The 18,569-nt window shown below is 38.9% G+C and overlaps 1 protein-coding gene across 3 annotated transcripts; it reads left to right on the forward strand.

Moving 5' to 3' along the window:
* The first annotated feature begins 1,258 nt into the window (after window positions 1-1,258).
* fam135a (family with sequence similarity 135 member A) lies at window positions 1,259-17,798 on the forward strand. 3 transcript variants are annotated; one of them, XM_086259773.1, is made up of 21 exons: window positions 1,259-1,529; window positions 3,423-3,552; window positions 5,785-5,864; window positions 6,632-6,771; window positions 7,787-7,857; window positions 7,969-8,142; window positions 8,414-8,540; window positions 9,256-9,409; window positions 9,983-10,060; window positions 10,389-10,438; window positions 10,883-11,041; window positions 11,179-11,252; window positions 11,408-11,562; window positions 11,702-13,631; window positions 13,760-13,920; window positions 14,012-14,103; window positions 14,184-14,281; window positions 14,501-14,652; window positions 14,812-14,922; window positions 15,090-15,203; window positions 16,658-17,798. In XM_086259773.1, exons 2-21 carry the CDS (start codon window positions 3,476-3,478, stop codon window positions 16,861-16,863), a joined length of 4,203 nt encoding a protein of 1,400 aa, XP_086115899.1. In that variant the 5' UTR covers window positions 1,259-1,529; window positions 3,423-3,475; the 3' UTR covers window positions 16,864-17,798. The 3 variants fall into 3 exon arrangements, with proteins under 3 accessions (XP_086115899.1, XP_086115900.1, XP_086115901.1); XM_086259774.1 differs by lacking the exon at window positions 9,983-10,060; XM_086259775.1 differs by lacking the exons at window positions 1,259-1,529; window positions 3,423-3,552; window positions 5,785-5,864; window positions 6,632-6,771 and adding an exon at window positions 7,032-7,050.
* The last annotated feature ends 771 nt before the right edge of the window (window positions 17,799-18,569 follow it).

Genomic DNA, 18,569 nt, shown 5'->3' on the forward strand with positions numbered 1-18,569 from the left:
GCTAAATAAAATGTAGTTGACTATGAAAAAGATCATGTTACCCTGTGGTGACATAATTTCCCCTGAACTTTTGGGACTGCATTCTTTGTGATCTCTGTGGCTGCATGGTATTCAGACGACATTGTTTCCAGTACAGTCCAAAGTGAAAATCAAGAGACTCTGACCAGGGAAGTATTCAAGCTGTGTTTGTTCTTAGAAGAAGGCAATAAAGTGCAGGACTTGCATTTTTCACAGTAGTCATAACACCCAGAGCCTAAGTAATGTCTTGTGTGGATTTCTAAGAAACTGGACCCTTTTTTTTTTCAAGATTACCAGTGATTATGAATAAGAAATGAAACTGTTGATTGTGAATTTGTGCGTCTCCCCCACATTTCCTCCTTCTGTTGTGTCATTTTAAAAAAAAACTTCTTGAAGTGATATATATTAAGTGAACTCTACACTGATGAGTTAGATTAGATCTGGGCTTGGTGATCAGACCAGAGCAGTGATGTGATCTTTTTGGAAGGTAAGAGTCCGAGTTTCTTCTTCTCAGTTTCTGCTTCTCAGAGTCCATGCTTACTGAGAAGAAGAGATAAATAAATTAAACAAATGCATACATAAATCATGTCAGAGACCTTTAGACTCAACCTTATCTGGACTTTTTATTGAATCTAAGGAGCAAAAAATCTTCTTCGACATCGAACTAGTGCTTCCACTTAATAATACCACCTGTACCTACAGAGTCCAGCCATGTTTGGTATTCTTGCAGACACAGACGCATATCTTTTTAATCACACTGGCATTTGGTGTTTCAAGGGATTTTATATATGAATTATTTCCTTTACCTCTGTATTATATTTAAGTCTCTGTGTGGGGTTGTTTATGTATGTATGTATTTCGGATGGTTTGTTTAAATTTATTTTTGTACATGTAACTGACCACATTTCCTAAAATGCTTTTATGTCTGCACCTCTATTTGTGACATTGGCTATCAAAAATAAAATGAATTAAATGAAAGTAAATTAAACTGAGTAAGTGAATTGGATGTCACAAGAACAATGAACAGGCTGGATTATGCCTTAAAAAAGTGACAGTGTTATGCAAAAGTTTTACAACATAAATAAACATACGTCTTTGGAGAAAAAAAACCCTTTTTTTCTTCTTATTTTAATTATTATTATTGTGTGCTTGTTGAACTTTGCGATGTTCCATTTAACGGTAGTAGTTTTGCATGTCAGCTGCGTCTCCGGTATGTGCAGCTACGCGCAGTTGAGAGGCGTACAGCTAGAGCAGCGTCTGCTGTCAGCTCTTCAGATTGAGCACAGTTAGCTCCCTGCTTAGCAAACACTGCTCACAGACATAACTACATGGACGAGTGACGCTGTGTAACATTCTAACGCCAATTTTTCTATGAAGCTGACCGGGCCGGGAGGAGAACCAGTCAGCGGGGCATTGTTTTCAGTCCGCACTTCACTGTGAGAGGACGGCGAGAGGACTGAAATTTGAGCTAACGTTGGTTAGCCGGCTAATGTTAGCTTCCCAGCGAAATGGTGAGTAGCGTTAGCTTGACTGCGCAGCTAATGTTACCCGGTGGCAACTGTTCAGTGGGTGGCTAGCCCTGCTAAGTGTTACCGTTAGCTAAGGCACTGTCAAGGGAGACTGTTTTCAGGGGGGTGGTCTGTTAAAGTGTATTGTCTTTGCCGATTTTTTTCCTAACATTTTCTGATCCTTTTGGGGGAAAATATGTTTTGTTAGCTTCCCACCTGTAACCGAAATGAAATCCTTGCAAAGATTCTACCCTTCAGCTAGAGACCTTTGCTGCCTCACTCCTTCTAGTTATAGCATCTAAATCCTAAAGCTAAGTTACAACTTAAACAGCTGTTTATTTCCTTGTCTGTATTGGTTTGGGGTTTTAGCTGTTGGCTCTAGAAGAAACCATCGAGCCGACCGACGTCTTAAGGCCTTGTCATGTATATTTTAACAGAACTAGATGTTTAGATTTTACTTTCCCTGAGGTGTCTTACATTTTCTTAAGTGCCGGAGACATCGTCTTATCACCAATCGCCGGGTTGTTGGTCGGGGAAATATGTAATTTTGTTTTGGTGGTGTGTTTTTTGTGACGGTTTTGTGTTATTGTTACGTTTGAACAAACGTTTCAGTGGATACAGCTCGCACTGGCAGGTTGTTTGGTGTATTGACAGCAATGCTTCAGGATTTCGGTCAACGCCTTACTTAATCTTTTGTATTCTCCACGTATATAACTTTTGCTTACATACCTTGTCGGAGATGGGCTTTTGTCTAAAGACTAAACCTGATAGACCAGTTGCTGCTACAATCTCAATACCAAACTTTCAGTGCATCATAAATCCATAATGTTATCAAAGTGTACTGAAACATTTACACAGCGGGGAACTGTTTGACAGGGTAACGATGTCAAGTTTTCCATCACATTATTATAGGTCTTGCAGCTTAGTTACCAAAAGCTTAACAAAAGCTGCAGTCACTGATTTGATCTAATTTAGTCTGGTATGAATTGCATTTGGCTGCTCGATTCATACAAACTAGTTAATCAGTTGACTTGCAAACTCAGTATGACCATAAAGTATTTATGCTAGGCTTGCAAAGGGAATTGATACCCAAAACAAACATGACCACAAAGGCAAATTTACCCGACGGTGTCCTTGTATGTCCTCTGTGTTGTGCCCAGTTAATTTGCAGGAGGGTTTTTTTGTTGTTGTTTTGTGTTTTTAAAGCAACAGAATTCAGAAAGGGATATTAACCTTGGATCTTGTCAGGCATCTGTGTTAACCCGATCAAGTTCATGGTGGTCTTTTGTAGCTCATTTCTTTTCACTGGCATGAACAGCTATTATATCTCCCAGTGGATGATTTATTAATTTAATATATGACTAATTTAGCAAGCGTCTGCATGATTGTTTTTGCCAGCTTTATTTTGTCTCGGCTACGGCCAGAAATACTATACACCCTTGTCTTACATAAGGTCTAAAGTAGGTCTGTGTGTATTTCTAACACTACCATTTGGTAATATTGTATTTCAGGGCTATTTTGTGCAATGTTATTAATAGTATTTTCTCTTATCCTGTCATATCAATTCTATAATTGTTATGGGCTGTTAACTAATTAGGCCCAGAGGACGGCATGCCTCGTGTGCCAAATTTAGACCTTATGCCCTAATAACTTCTCTAAAAATGAACCCAACTGTTATATATTCTTAAACTCACTCTTGTGACTGCTGGTGATGTTTTCTTTTAACTGATTTGACCTTGGGTTTCTTTTTGTAAACCTAGGTGAGTCGTTTTACAGCTTTTTAGAAGTTCTCATTCAGTTTAACTCAGTTTAAATACTGCATTTTCAAGTGTAAAGGTTTTGCAATAACCTGATTGCTGGAACTGAAATGACTAATTTGATTACTTTTGCCTGCAGGCCTACAGGTGTATCCCAGATGATGTAAGGCACCTCTGCCTGTAGAGACCAAGATGACTGAAGTCCAGGCCACAGTGGAGTTCTCTGTGGAGCTCCACAAGTTTTACAATGTGGACCTGTTCCAGAGAGGGTGAGTTTTGTCTGAGTGTTTGGGAAAAGTAATTCCATGTTTTCTTCCTGGCATGAGTCTAAGATGGATTTTATCCATGACATGGATTTCCCCAGAATATATTTATCTACTTTTACAATGTGCTATGCTAAATATTGTTCAACTGTGCTGGAATGTTTTTGAAGAAACCCGAACAAGCTTTGTCTTGCAGTTTGCATTAGAGAGGATCAGGAAGTGTTCTCTGAGTGTCCCAGCCAATGTAGGACACTTGGCAATGTTGTTCAGACCTTCAGGGCACTCACAAATGCTCTTGTACAGACAGTACAGAATATGCAAATCAGTACTTGACTATACTTTTTCAGATATGTAAATCTACCGCTTTGTTTTGATAATTGTTGTTATTACACCACAGTGATAATGGAGATAAAGACCATACTGTAAATGTATTTAAACTGTAATTTTTACAGTTTGTAAAAAGTACTCAGTAAAGAAGTTGAGTAACTTTTGAAGTCATGCAGTGAAGTATACCATGTGAATACAAATATGGAGGAGTTCCTCTTTTCTGACTCATTAAATTTGAATTTGCATCTTGATTATCATATTGCCGTTGGCGTGGTAAAATAGTTAAATGATCTACCGTTAATTGAAGCATGAGCATTGATGCTTTAGGATGCCTAAATATAGCATGCTGTGAATAACAATCAAAAATAACTTGAATAAACAAAAACAGATAAAGTTGTTTTTGCAAATGTGCTTAAATTTTGTAAAAGATAGCTGACTGTGGTACAGCAGAATAACATTTGATCTGGCACAGGTCGGCTACTTGGCTGTATTTGGTGATAATTTTAGAAACCAAATTAATTAAAGGTGGGAATCGCCCCACAATATGATATTATTACAACTTTAACATTTTACAGTTATGCAAAGTCACAGTATACGTGATTATACTATGAGTATTTCAGTAACATATGTTACTTATTAATCTGGCACAAAATGTGGAGGGGAAAAGAATCAATAACCAGGCAGCCACTTTTTTGGGGGGGGCATTCAAGGGGATTGCTGTCCTATTATTACTCGTGTGACTGCGCCACTGCTTGCTCTGAATTAGGACGTAGCTTCGTCAAGCTTTGTGTCCAGTGTTGGAGGATTTTTTTTTCCCAGTTTAAAGTTATGTCGGGATGGTGGTGCATTAGATGAGCCCTCTTATTCATAATATCCCCAAAGTATTTTAATGTATTTATTAAAATACCAATATTTGGTGTCTCTAGAAATTGGTGATTGTATATTTTTGGTTGAATATATTGTTTTAACTACAGCATACTATGTATGTGCCAGACTGGATCTAAGTAGTAATGTAAAGGCAGAGCTTGAGGTCATCATGTCAGATTTAAGAGATACATTTATCATTTTTATGGGCTGAGCTCACTTAGCAGCATAGCACATATTGCTCTAAATAAACCACTTACTGGCTTTTATTGTCTTCATTTGGAAGCTTCAGTCCAACTTTCCCCTTTGACTTGAGCTGTTACTTCCTGGTCCCTAATACAATTCCTCGTGGCTCTGGGCAGGATGGTGTCCAAAGTTTCCGTCATCCTGCCAGTTTGGAATAATACACCCCATGCAGACATTCTTTTCTTTTTGTACACGTCCAGCGCTGTGCAACGTTTAATGGAAGCATAAGGAAGGAAGAAAAGTGACTTGTGTTTTTTAAGCGGCAGTTTTGATCTTTAACATCTGGAAATTATTTTTTATAACAGCACTGTAATGATATGTCCCAGTGCTGAGATAAAACTCCTGCCCAAAGCTCCTGACTCATCAGTGCTTTAAGAGCCTAGGTTTACTACATGAGTGACTGCAAAAGAAAGTGCTCATTATTCATTTATTAGAGGTGAAGTGTCCTTTTACAAGTTGAAGCACTTGTAGCTAACCTGTGCGGTTTGTTCCCCTTTTACAGCGTGTCTAATAATGTTCACCAAGCACGTAGAGCTGTCTTTCATGGATGTCTTCATTTTAGCTCTTTACTACTAGTGGGCTTTTAAAGGTTTAAAAACCTGAATCGTTTTTGCTGAACTGAGCAGTCGTTGTTATATTTCCGGCCTGCTTATAGAATAAAATGTCTGGGTGTTCATCAGACGTTAATGAAGGTGGTCTCTGCCTGTGCAGCAAGGCTATCAAAACTTGTCGTGTGCAGGGGAGGTTGTCAAATGTCATCTTTATCAGGGAAAGAGGTAAAAGATTTCTATGTATTTACAGGTTCTACCAGCTGCGTGCCAGTCTTAAGGTGCCACCCCGCGTCCCACACAAGGTTGAGGCCAGTCTACTTCACCCAGGAGGTAAGTTCTTTAAAATGTGGTATGTAAATGATGAATGATAACATCATGCAGAATACTAAAGACAAAGTGTGATTGATTGGGAAGCAAAATGTGGTCTGTAATGTCTCTGTCATGAAAAGGCAATATTTTATTAATACATTTGCCTAATTTGATATAGTAACTAAAATATGTATTCAAAAGTTGCATTAATATTGGTAAACCCGAAGCAGTGACTGTTCTCAGATTTTTCCTAATTAAAGCCATTAAATAAGGCTTTGGTAGCCTGCAGTATGCATTAAGTAGTACATGGCTAATTTTCATATCAGAGGGCTCGATTTATACCTGTAACTGTATAGGTGATGTTGATTAACTTTTGCTAAAAAGTCAGGTAGACTTGGTGTATGTTATACCATTTTTATTCTCAGTGTTTATCTAAGGTTTTGTTTATCTGCCTTAGAAAATGTAACTGTTGTTTAATACAAAACATTTGTGTCAGACATATAGGGTCCTCGGTAGGGGATAGGTGTTTTGATTTCAGTTTTATCTTTATTTTGTAAAATTGTTGTTAGGACCAAATCTGCCACTGCAACTACAGACATAAGATATATCTTGTGACATAATTTACAATGTAGATTGTAGAGATACCATTACATGCATGGTGTTAGTGTTTCTAACGATAATAGAAACACTATTATCTTTAGAAATAGTAATGTTAGGGCAGGATAGGTTATAATTCTTTAATGATAATTTTTCATGGACCCGCAATTAATCATCATAGTTTTGTCTAGGCTCTGATCTGGCGTTTCCTGCATCAGTCCAAGATGACGTCATCTGCAGCAAAACGTTCCAGATCCTGTATAAAAATGAAGAGGTTGTTGTCAATGATGTCCTGCTCTTCAAAGTGATGATGCTGCTTGATGAAAAGAGGGTACGTTTAGAAAATAAATATGTTGTTTTTACTTATACAAGGCATTTATTTATTACAGTGTATTTGCCAATACGTCACATGAAGCAGAACCGGCTGTTGCACAGCTAAATATAGTCGGCGTTAAAGGTTTCTTGTTTTTCTGTATCGGATACTGTTGTGTCTGTGGTTTATGAAACTGAGAGCGAGTCCTCCATACAAACATCTACCATCTGGAGTTGCGCTTCCCTATTCTGTGTTTCAGGAAAGGGGGAAAAAAAGCAGCTGAAATGTGGATGTTGAGTAAGATTTCTTTCTTCTTTTTTTCCCTCCCTGCAGAGAGGAAAATCAAAATAAATGTGCAACAAACATGCAAAGAGGTTGTAATAAAACATTTTTAACAAATTTTGTCAATTTTGTCTTGTTAATTTAATATGCATTTATATTAAAGAAATTGTCTTAACGGGCAAAAACATTTTTGTCATATTAGGAATCATAGACTCATTGTCCTAACTATAAAGTAAAATCTAAAGAGTTAGTGTGGAACATGTTTTTGGTAGAAATGCTGGGTAATTCCTCCTTCAGACACAGGAGCACAATTTGGAAGTCCAGATGCTGCCTTCAGCCAAAAGCAGTACAGTATGAGCATGATGCGTCTGCAGAATATCACAGAAATGGAGACAAAGAGATTTTTCTTTCTTACTCACCCAAAGCAGTGCAGCTGTCAGAATGAATGTCTTCTCTGAAATTGCTTCTAACTTATTTGTGCCACTTTGCTTTTCCAGTGAATAAACAGATATGTGGAGTTTAGTGCATTCTGTTAGAACAGCAGAAACTGTTTTGACACCTGGTGTGCTCTTGGGGCATAGGTCAAACAAACTAACGGTTTCAAAATGTATTAGACTTATTAGAGTTGATACCATCAAATTACAAAAAAACATCTTGGTAGCTTCAAATCAGCCCGGCACATGTTGCTTTTTGCACGCAGGCTTTGAAGTTCACTATTTAACCACCAATTACTGTTTTTCATTCTCTTCAGGTAGAAGAGTCCCTCAATGATATGGATTTCCAGCTCTTCTTGGATTTATATTTCACAGATGGTGATTACACGTAGGTGTTGAAATATTTCGTGTGCATTATACAGTGTTTTCTAATTTTGACATTTGCATCTCTTATGCAAATAAGGCACTTCTAAGGTTCTTTATTATATAATTTATGCAGGCCAGATGATCCAAACTCTCTACAGAATATCAGTGGTCGCACACTTCGTTTGCACTTTAGCCTTCAGCGAGGCATCCACCAACACATCAATGTCATGTTTGACTACTTCCACCTGTCTGTCATCTCGGTAGCCATCCATGCCTCCCTTGTGGCACTACATCAGCCCCTTATCAGGTCAGACAAGGGGTGATTTACCTTACTGAAAATTCAAGCACAGCTCTTGAAGCTCTTACATGATTTTATGATGTCATTTGGCTTTGCTGTATGCAGCAAACTTCAACATAATGCCTTTTTAAAATTGTTTTTAAACATGCCACAAGATTGTCTGTTTGAAGCAGTTAAGATAACTTATGACTTTGGGTTAGAATTAAATATAAAGTAGTCAAAAGCTTACTAAAATCTTGTGGTGACTGCATGAGTTTGACTTCAGCGTCTCTTTTCCTAGTTTACCTCGACCCGTCAAATCTACATGGCTTAACCGCAATGCTCCAGCACAGAGCAAAGACTCAGTCATCCCACCTCTGGAGAATGTCGTGTTTGGCAGCACTTATGTCAAGCAAGTATCGCCAGATGTAAGTGGTCTTGTCTTATAGCAAACCAAATGTATCTGGAAATATTTGCTTTATTTGTAGATGATTGTGCACCTCAGAGTTGATCTAAAAGATGCCTTTTTTTTGTATTGTGTTGTTCCACAAATAGTACAAAGACTGCATTAAGTGAAGTAAAAAATGACTGCAATCTAGTACTCAGTGTGCAATATGTTGTGGAACCCTAGTTATATTCTTATAAGGAAGAAAATGTAGACTTTGATTATTATGTTGACACAGTGGTGAATTTCACAGCTCTACACATCAGTCTACACTTGCAGTTCCCCTCATCACTCCACTAATATGCAGCATGGGGATAACCCATCGACACATTTGACAACAAGGTGTACAGCAGCCACTGTAAAGTAACTATTATAAGGAAAACAAATGCCTGGAAGTAACTCAGAATAATCTGTTATGATTCATAGTGCTCTGTGGAGGTACTGTAACACCAGAGTAATGAGGCATTTTTAAATCATTTTCTTTCTAGAATAATTCTTTGAGGATGTTATACATCAGTCAAATGCTCTACCAACCCTAAAAACAGGTGCCTCTAAATTCTCTTCATGGGCACTTTTTTGAGTAGTAAAACTTGAAATAGAGGCAACAAATGTATATGTTAAGGTAATAATAATGTTCACAGAGTTGTTGTTTTTTTGTTTTTTTTTATAGCATTTTCTTTCCCATTTTTGTTCCTCAGGGCAGGACATTCTTGGTATCTGACCAGTGTCTGCAGCATGCCTTCACTCTGCACCATAACCTTTGCTCCAATCTCCTAATAGCCTACCAGGGCCTCTTTGGTTACTTCACCTCCATTACTAAGGACCTGCCCTCCTCTCATCGTATGGAATTAGGTATGCAGCATTGTGCATTAATATCAGCATCAACAGTGTTGTTACTGCAAGCTGTAAAGCAATGCATTATCCCTAAATACAAGACTTAATTAAATAAGAATTTATATTTATTTTTGCACTCTTTTTAAACTTATAGCCTCTGAGGAAAAAAAACATTTTCTCAGAGTTACGCACAATTAAATATAATACTTATAGCTTCTTAATCATTGTTTTTGCAATCAGTGGACTGTCATTGTTTTGTTTTTCTTTTGTGTTTGCTGTGTCCAAATTTATTGTGAGGCCATATCATTTCACTTGATCCTTACACATTATCACATTAAGCCCTTTAAACTGACTGCACAAGCAGCTTACTGAGTTGTTTTAGAGATCTAATCAGGTGATCTTAGTTCATTATACTTACAACACTTGCTTCCAGTAGGGAAGTCTGGTAACCAGTAGATTAAAGCCAGACACAACTCACTGTTGTAATTATGGCTTGGGAAACCCAATCCACACAACTGGCAGATAGTAACCCATCCTAGGGGAAAAAATAATGAAAAAGGTTAAACATGACTATATGTGCAATTTTACTAGCCAAGCCCAGCATGCAAGTCCTTTATGAGCGAGTACTCAGAAGACCCTATCCCCGAAGTCAAAGGCACGTCTACATAGGTATGTCCCAAAGTACTGTACCTCAACTCCGCTTGCTTTTTTCCCGCTTTTTTTTTTCTTTTCACTTCACTTTCCTCCTTGTTGAAAACACCATGGCCTCTGTATAACCCACTCTTTAGAAGCAAAATAAGCTACTGTAACCTTTTTAATTTCTGTATACTCATCCTTTCTTTCCACCTTAATAACCAGGCTTTGGACGAAGAGTTTCATAACACATTTAAAAATACTTTCTTATACTTTTCTCTGATAAAACTTTCTTAATGTGGTCGGATTACAAGGTCAGAAGATTTCTGTATGATTAAATAACTTGTTGAATTTGCTTCCTCAGAACAACTTGACTTAGAGGCCCGTCTGACTGAGTTATGTGAACAAGTCAAGGTAAGGCCTGTTCATTTCTGTTGTGTGTGTGGGGTATTTTGTTTTTTTGTGGGGGGGGGGGGGGTTGCATAGAAAGCTTTATTTGCTGTAGGATGGGAATCTTTTGTTATACCAAATGGCTCAAGGTGTGTCAGCAAATTATTAAGATACCATTGCGTCTGTGGCATTTGTGAGCAGGCATTGTGTTGCTTCTGAGTTGATTGAATAGCATTTGAAACTGAAAGTATTTCATATTTATGTAGATCAGATAACCAGTCTTTTGCAGTTTGCTCCCTCAAATCCGGCCCAGATAGTTGTGCCCTCTCTGCATTAAAAGTAATAGAGCATGTTTTGTACGTTTTGTGAGCTTTTTGAGTATATTGTGATTGTACATTTTGAAACTTGCTTTTAGTTTATTGCTAACTTGAGCCCCCTGATGGTTGACTTGTATGTTTGTACTTATAGCAAAAAGCAGAGTCACCTGATGAGCTGGCAGAACTAGTTAATATGAACCTGGCTCAACTCTGCTCTCTGCTCATGGCTCTCTGGGGACAATTCCTAGAGGTTGTGTCCCTGCAGGAGCATGTTGCAGCCATACTAGCTGTGGAGCATCATACACTAAGAGTGAGTTCAACTTTTTAAACCTACTAAACATTTTGCTAGATATCTGCTAGTGGTGATAATCTTTACTGTTTTGATCCAGAACTATTCTCTTACCTCCACAGTATAGACTGAATTCTTATTTTATACTGTTATTACAGGTCAGGCGGTTTGCTGAGGCTTTCTTTTGTCTTGAACATCCAAGACAATCCGCACTGGCATATCAGGAGTTACAGTAAGTCAAGTTGGCATGCGTGCCTTGATTGTGAAATGTAGCATTCCTTTTATCAGGCCTGGACCAGTACTTACTTGCCTGACATACTATAACTTTTCTCTATTTGAGTTGTTGTCTGCTTTTCTTTTTCTTTTTCTTTCTGCTCCCTCCTTCAGTGCTCACAGTCACCAACAGATGACTAATGCGGTCAAAAGCTCCAGCTACTTCTTGTCTTTGCCTCCACTTCCAGTGGAATGTGCTGACCTGGATGGTGATGTTAGCTCACTACCAATCATCTTTGAGGATAGATACCTGGACTCTATCACTGAAGGTCAGTAAAATTGTTTTGATTATTTTGTTTAATTAGGTATGTTTCTGATTTTTAAATATATTTATATTTTTGTTTTGTGTCCTTTTGGGGCTTTTTTTTTTTTTGTTGTTTTTTGGTTTAACTTGGTTGAATCTTGAAGATCGGGATGGACCCTGGCTGGGCATGCACAATACAAGGACTGGCTCAGCTTCTGCTAAAACAGACAAGCCTAATGCAAAGGACCTCAGTGCAGCAGCCAGCCCAATACCTGAGTCACGATGTGCCCCTGTGGATAACCCCTGGCCTGACAACTGTGATCCACCACCTAAGTCCAAAGGCAAGTCAGTCAAACTGAAGAAAAATTCAAAGGCTGAAAACTCTAAGAAGCTGATTAGACAAGGCTCTAAAGACTCTGTGGTTTTGGTGGGCTATAAGAACCTCAAAGCTCCCTATGGTGCCAGCAGCTCAAAGTACAAAGAAGGGGAAGTTGCCCTTAACCAAGCTGAGGAACAAGGTACTTTACTGGGGGACACAACTAGTCATTTAAGGACTAATGCCAGTTCTGTTTTCGACTCTGTTGTCACATCAGTACATTCTGGAAACCGTGCTGATGATGCTGTTGTGGACAATAATGTAACTAATGCTGCTTGTCAGAAAGGTATTTTTACAAATCCTACAATCTTGGACACTCAGAGTAATCCCCAGGCGGGTACTGGGGCTGTTGCTACATGTAACCAACCGATTCCAAAAGACAAACAAGACCACAGTGGCCAAAAGATGCCACAATGGTCTGCTGGACTAAAACAAAATGAGGTGGAAGGAAGTAACAAGGACCCATACCAACATGATAAAGTAATGGCTCTACCATGTCAGGCTGAAGGAAGAGTCAACAGTAATATTCCTGAGATTACCCAGACAGACCTCTGTTACTCACAACAGTCTTTTGTGGAATCTGTATTTGAAAGGCCAAGTAAAGAGACAGCGCAGCGCAGCCAGTCCTGTGTAGTCTCAGTACAGGTAAAGAGTGATTGTATCCGACTAACAGACGGAGGAGCCCCCAGTGCTTCATCTCGCCTCTCAGACTCAGGCATTGAAAGTGAGCCCAGCTCCTTTGCCACTCAGCTTGTTCTAGGACAAAACACCCGTGTTGGGGAATCAGGTGTTGCTGTGGCCCCACAGCCTGAGAGGGCCCTCCAGAGTTCTGCACCACGACCTGTTCAGCATAGCACAGTGCAGAAGCCTGGAGGGGCTGGAGAAATTCTGTACCCAGAAAGCATCAGCGCTGTCAGTGGAGTCCAGTCATCTCTCACTTCCATCAACTCCTTGCCTTCAGATGATGAAGGTGAAGGCTCCTCTAGGGCCTCCAGTGGAGCTGAAGTCCGTGGCAGGAAATCGAGCATCTTCGTGCAGGAGCAGAGTTTAGTCTTTTCTGGAGATATCAGCGGACGGCCTGATGCTGCCTGCAAACCTGACACTGTTACAGGGGATTCCCAACTTGGAAAGCCTTCTTTGGATTTGGAAACAGACCCCAAATTAATATGTATTTCTGACTTGGGACTACAGGAAGCAGCCAGCTCTGGATATAAGGAGTCCCGTAGTGAACCTCATACAGCCTGCCCTTCCAGTAACTCTGCCACCACCAGTAGCACTGACCTGGTAAAACGTGGAATGGTTGAAAACTACTTCGGCTCATGCTCTAGCACAGATGTGTCTGAGATCAGCCCTATAGAAACATCTGCTATCACACTGGGAATTCAGGCAGGACCACAGGTTGAGGAGGATGAGGATGAGACGGAGCATGAGATGATAGAGAATGGTTACTATGAGGAAGGTGACGGCTACGCTTTTGTGAATGGTGTTGCTGATGATGAGCAGGTTGGGGATGCAGCTGCTCAAGAGACAAATCTTTCATTTGAACAACTTGGCATTGGCTACCTCCATGAAACAAAAGATTTATCAAAAGCTCCGATCTGCTCAAACATAACCGCCAGCAGTGTTGGATATAGCTTCGGAAGACCTCCTTATTCAGCCACTTCCCTTCCTTCAAGCTTGCAGTGGTATGAGTGCGCACCCACACCACAGATGAAAGCGTGAGTCATCTTTTTTTCTTTTTTCTTTTTAAAATATCACTTAATGTCTTCAGGCACACACTTGTCAAATTTCACACGTTACAGATAAATATTCATCCACCTGTGGCTTTTGGGGTTTTTTTGTGCAGGTTTATTAAGGCCAAGGAAGAAATGAAGCAGCTAAAGCTTCCTGGGTTCTTGTACAGCGAGGTGCCTGAGCTGGCATCCACTGTGCCCTATTTCAGCATGGAGGAAGATGAAAGCTGTGAAGAAGGCATCCATCTCATAGTCTGTGTCCATGGCCTGGATGGTAAGAAAAAGTTCTGAGAGTTGCTTTTGAAATCAGTTTGCTTTTTTATTAAAAAATTAATGGATGCATTTTGTTCCCTTTATTGCTGCAGGTAACAGTGCAGACCTCAGACTTGTGAAGACCTACCTGGAGCTTGGACTGCCTGGTGCTCGTATAGACTTTCTAATGTCGGAGAGGAATCAGGTATAGATATGAAAATAAACCTGGAAAATGTTTTTTTGGGGTTTTTTGCGTTGTTTATTTAATACTATTTTTATCTGCAGAATGACACCTTTGCTGACTTTGAGTCAATGACGGACCGACTGCTGGATGAAATAGTCCAGTACATTCAGATATACAACCTTACAGTGTCAAAGATAAGGTAATGCATTCTGTTAATCCAAATCTAATATCATAACATAATTATTAAGAAATTGCTTGTATTTTATTGAACTTAGATTTAAGTTGGTGATTCAGTTAACTGATTTCCAAAAGCATGTCTAATGCTGTTAAAGTATGTCAGTGAAAGTGTTCCATTTTAATGTTGTTTGCTGTCTTTACATTTTTATTTTTTTATTTTTTATCGATGTATCCTTTGCAGCTTTGTTGGTCATTCGCTGGGAAACCTCATAGTCCGCTCAGTGCTGACCAGACCCAGGTTTAAATGTTACCTGAACAAGCTACACACTTTTCTTTCCCTTTCCGGGCCTCACCTGGGGACACTATACAACAGCTCTGCTCTGGTGAATACAGGTGAACGTCAGAAGAGTTGACTGTATTTTCAGAGATTCCATATTTTAGTCAGCTTATTGGTAGCTGATGTTTTCTGTTTATTTATTTTTGTGTGTGTGTTTTGTCTCTTTTGTCATAGTGATGGATCCTGTTAAATAACTAATATAACTTCGTTTTTAGGCCTTTGGTTCATGCAGAAGTGGAAAAAGTCTGGGTCACTTTTGCAGCTGACATGTCGTGATCACTCTGATCCTCGCCAAACTTTCCTCTATAAGCTCAGCAAGAAATCTGGTAAGCTTTTTTTTTTTTTTTTCTCTTTAAATTAATTTTTAATTTAATTAATTTAATTTTTTTAAATTTAAACCAGATGTGTTTTCGCTTGTATATTTGGAAGATCAGATTTATATATATATATATATATATATATATATTAACCTTATACTCATACACCTTTCTAGGTTTGCAGTTTTTCAAGAATGTGGTGCTAGTGGGGTCACTGCAGGATCGCTATGTTCCCTATCATTCTGCTCGAATAGAAATGTGCAAAACTGCATTAAAGGACAAACAAACAGGTGGGTTGAAACTAGATCCTTGCTATGTGACTTGCAAGTTCAAGATGTCTGGTAAATGCAGAAGAAAAGTAAGAAAGCCTGAAAAGCTGAGACTTAAAGGCTCAGACAATTACACTGCACACTTATTGTTCAACCATGTAGTGTAGTTTCCCTCGAATGTGTGACCTTCAGTTCCGGTTGTGTGTTTAGACAGTGACTAAACTATTTTTGGCCTTTTTTCTTTTTTTTCTCTCAAATGATTTCTCCTTTCTTCCTCATTTTCAGAATTTTTTACATCCTTTTTCCTTTTATGTCTTTTTTGTACATAAAGAAATAAAGAATAAATTATGATTTCTAATTGATGTTGGCAAACTAATGCTAATCTATACACTGCTCAAAAATTAAAGGAACACTAATCAGAGCATCAAGTCACTTAAACTTCTGTGGCATTGATATTGATCTGGTCAGCTAACTAGCGGGGGGGGGGGGGTTGTTAATCAGTTTCAGCTGCTTTGGTGTTGACAACAAATTAACAGGTGCCCCAGAGGGCTAACAATGAGACAACCCCTAAAAGGGAGTGTTTTTAAATTTTAAAGATGAGGAGAGACATTTTTTTCCCTCTTCTTTTCTGACTTTTTTTTTCCTACCATTTTTTTTTTTGCGTTTGGTTAGGGTCAGTGTCACTACTGGTAGCATGAGGATACAGATGTTAGTCCAAATCCTCTTATAAGGTACATCAATATGTGCCATTGCCGGAAGGTTTGCTGTCTCTTCCAACACAGTCTCGAGAGCATAGAGGAGATTCCAGGGAATGGCTACTCTTGGAGAGCTGGACAAGGTCTTATAAGGTCCTTAATCCATCAGCAGGATTTGTATCGGTTTCTTTGTGCAAAGAGGAACTGGATGAACACTGGCAGAGCCCTACAAAATACCTAAAGCAGGCCACTGGGATGAATGTCCGATGCTGCGTGGTTGCACCTTAGACTGTCCAAGAGCTCAGGGATGCACCGGTCCAGTTTTAGAAGAGGATCCCCCAGGACATCGTCTGTCATCTTAATAGGAGCACGACTCGACATTGCCAGACATGAATAACAACATAATTGGGAAATACAAACTACTTGAGTACCATTTTTGAGTTGCTCTAATTAAATTCTGGCAAATAGACTAGTCTGCTGCATTGTTTTGTTTTGTTTGTTTTAGTTTAAGTTCCAGGGGGTCCATGAACTCAACCCAGATTTCATTTACATCGAATAATGTGACATCCTTTCACAATACCTGGTCCATATCAGTATAGATATCAGAAAGATTTTTTTCCCCATTGTGATCTGAAAAGTTCCGGGTTTGTTTTGGTTTTTTTTGTTGTTGTTGTTTATTTCCTGGGTTTTTTTGAGCAGTGTATGATTCTACACTATGATTCTCCTGTCTTTTTAAAAGTAAATGACTATAACCAACCTCTTTGGTCTTGCTTACACCAGGTCCTGTGTACGCTGAGATGATTGAAAACTTGCTGCTGCCAGTGCTTCAGAACAAAGACTGCAATCTAGTGCGATATGATGTCATTCACGCCCTGCCCAACACAGCCAACTCCCTTATCGGCCGGGCTGCTCACATCGCCGTCCTCGACTCTGAGATCTTCCTGGAGAAGTTCTTCCTTGTTGCAGGCCTCAAGTTCTTTCAGTAGAACTGCGACAGATTCAGACATTTGGCTGGACAAGAGGAATGTGGAGCGTATACCTCAACGCAGCTAAATTTTATTCTGATTATAGTATCTGGATTATCTCTTTGTTTTTAAATGCATATAACTTTTTTTAATTATCATTCATATAAGGAAAATTGTGGTTTCTGTCTGATGATGTTGGAATCAGTGGTTATGGATCTTGTTATTTTTATTTTTCTACTACTTCCTTTTTTTCTTTTTTTTTTCCTTTGGAGGGGTGGTTAAATTATTTCCCCCCCTCATATGCTATATTTTCAGTGTTATTTATGTGCTTTGTTTTTACTTAAAACATTGTTTTACTCCAAGTTATTCAGTTAATTTTAGATGCTGAACTGGAAATGTAGCTGCTACAAAAAAGAAATGGCTGTTTTGGTGAGCTGACCCAAGTCAATTCTGCACGTACTGTCCTCACCATTGCAAATGATTTTTTTCCCACCAAATTTAAGAGACACTGCATTGATTTGCACCACAACTACATTTTACAAGCTTTTGTACTGAAAATGGTCATTTGTACAAGTTACTTTTTTTATCAACAATTTTCCATCATTTTTAATGGCAAAGATTGCATTTGAAATAGGATTGTTTCTCAGCCTTGGCTTTGGTTGAAATCTTTATGCTGTCTCTAACAGTTACAGCATTCTGCACATTTGCCCAGCCTGGCGTTGGGAGCGTAAAGCTTTGCCGACAACATGACATTTGATTACGGGGTTTTAAGCAATGATCATGATTCAGGAAACGCACGTGTTGGTAATATGAACCTTTTATCGAAAGCACTTGGTTAATCATTTGGTGATTATTTATGTTTAAACTGGAAATGTTGGTTGAAACTGAGAAATGTTTCTTGGACAGTTGTTTATATATCATCATAATGTAACATTAAATATGCATACTATGAAGTATGTATACGACTTGTCTTTTTTTCTGGAGTTCATTTCAGGAATTGGGAGCGTTGTCACTCCTAAGCATTTGGTGCATGTAGGCAAAATCTCTGAAATGTCAATCAGTAAGTAATACATCCTTATCTGCTAAATTTGATTAAGAGTAGGGTTGTGTAGCATATTATTTTAATTTTAACCTTTATGTGCAACTTGTTCTTTTTCGATTGTGTTCATTGATCGTATTCAATGCAGTGCCAGCAATTAGCCTGCAGATGGCGGTGTCGTCGCAGTTTGACGTGTCTATAGAGGTTCTTGTGTAGTGTTTTGATCCACAGGTTGTGTGCCTTGATCTGAAACTTACAAGTGACAATATTAATGCCTCCTGTTCTTAAGACGTGAGAGCAGGGTTTTTGCACTATCCCAGAAGGTTTAGGCGTGTTGTGAATTTTTGCTAATGGAGTTCAATTGTTATTTTTGTTATTATCAAGTTGTTATTCCTAGAGTAGTTTTATTCTACAAAAATGAAAGTCTCAGACAAAATGTATCATACCCGTTATAAGTGGTGTTAAGTAGATTCTAATCATTTAAACAGAATTTAATTTCAGTCCGCAGTTTCCTGAACCATAAAATCAGCTATTCAGTCTGATTAAATAGGGCCCCATTTAAAAACCCTGGGTACACTCAACGCGGCTCACTAACCGGGATGGTGCACATTCACGTCACGTGATTTCTGGGCGCACCTAATGCTCAACATATTAATTTCGCAGGAAGCAGTGGAAGTACACGTCAGAA

Source organism: Aulonocara sp. 'chitande type north' Nkhata Bay, linkage group LG13 (assembly GCF_057382095.1).
Source record: "Aulonocara sp. 'chitande type north' Nkhata Bay isolate Kocher_YH1m ecotype deep benthic linkage group LG13, A_spYH_male_GT1.1, whole genome shotgun sequence".
NCBI lineage: Eukaryota > Metazoa > Chordata > Actinopteri > Cichliformes > Cichlidae > Aulonocara > Aulonocara sp. 'chitande type north' Nkhata Bay.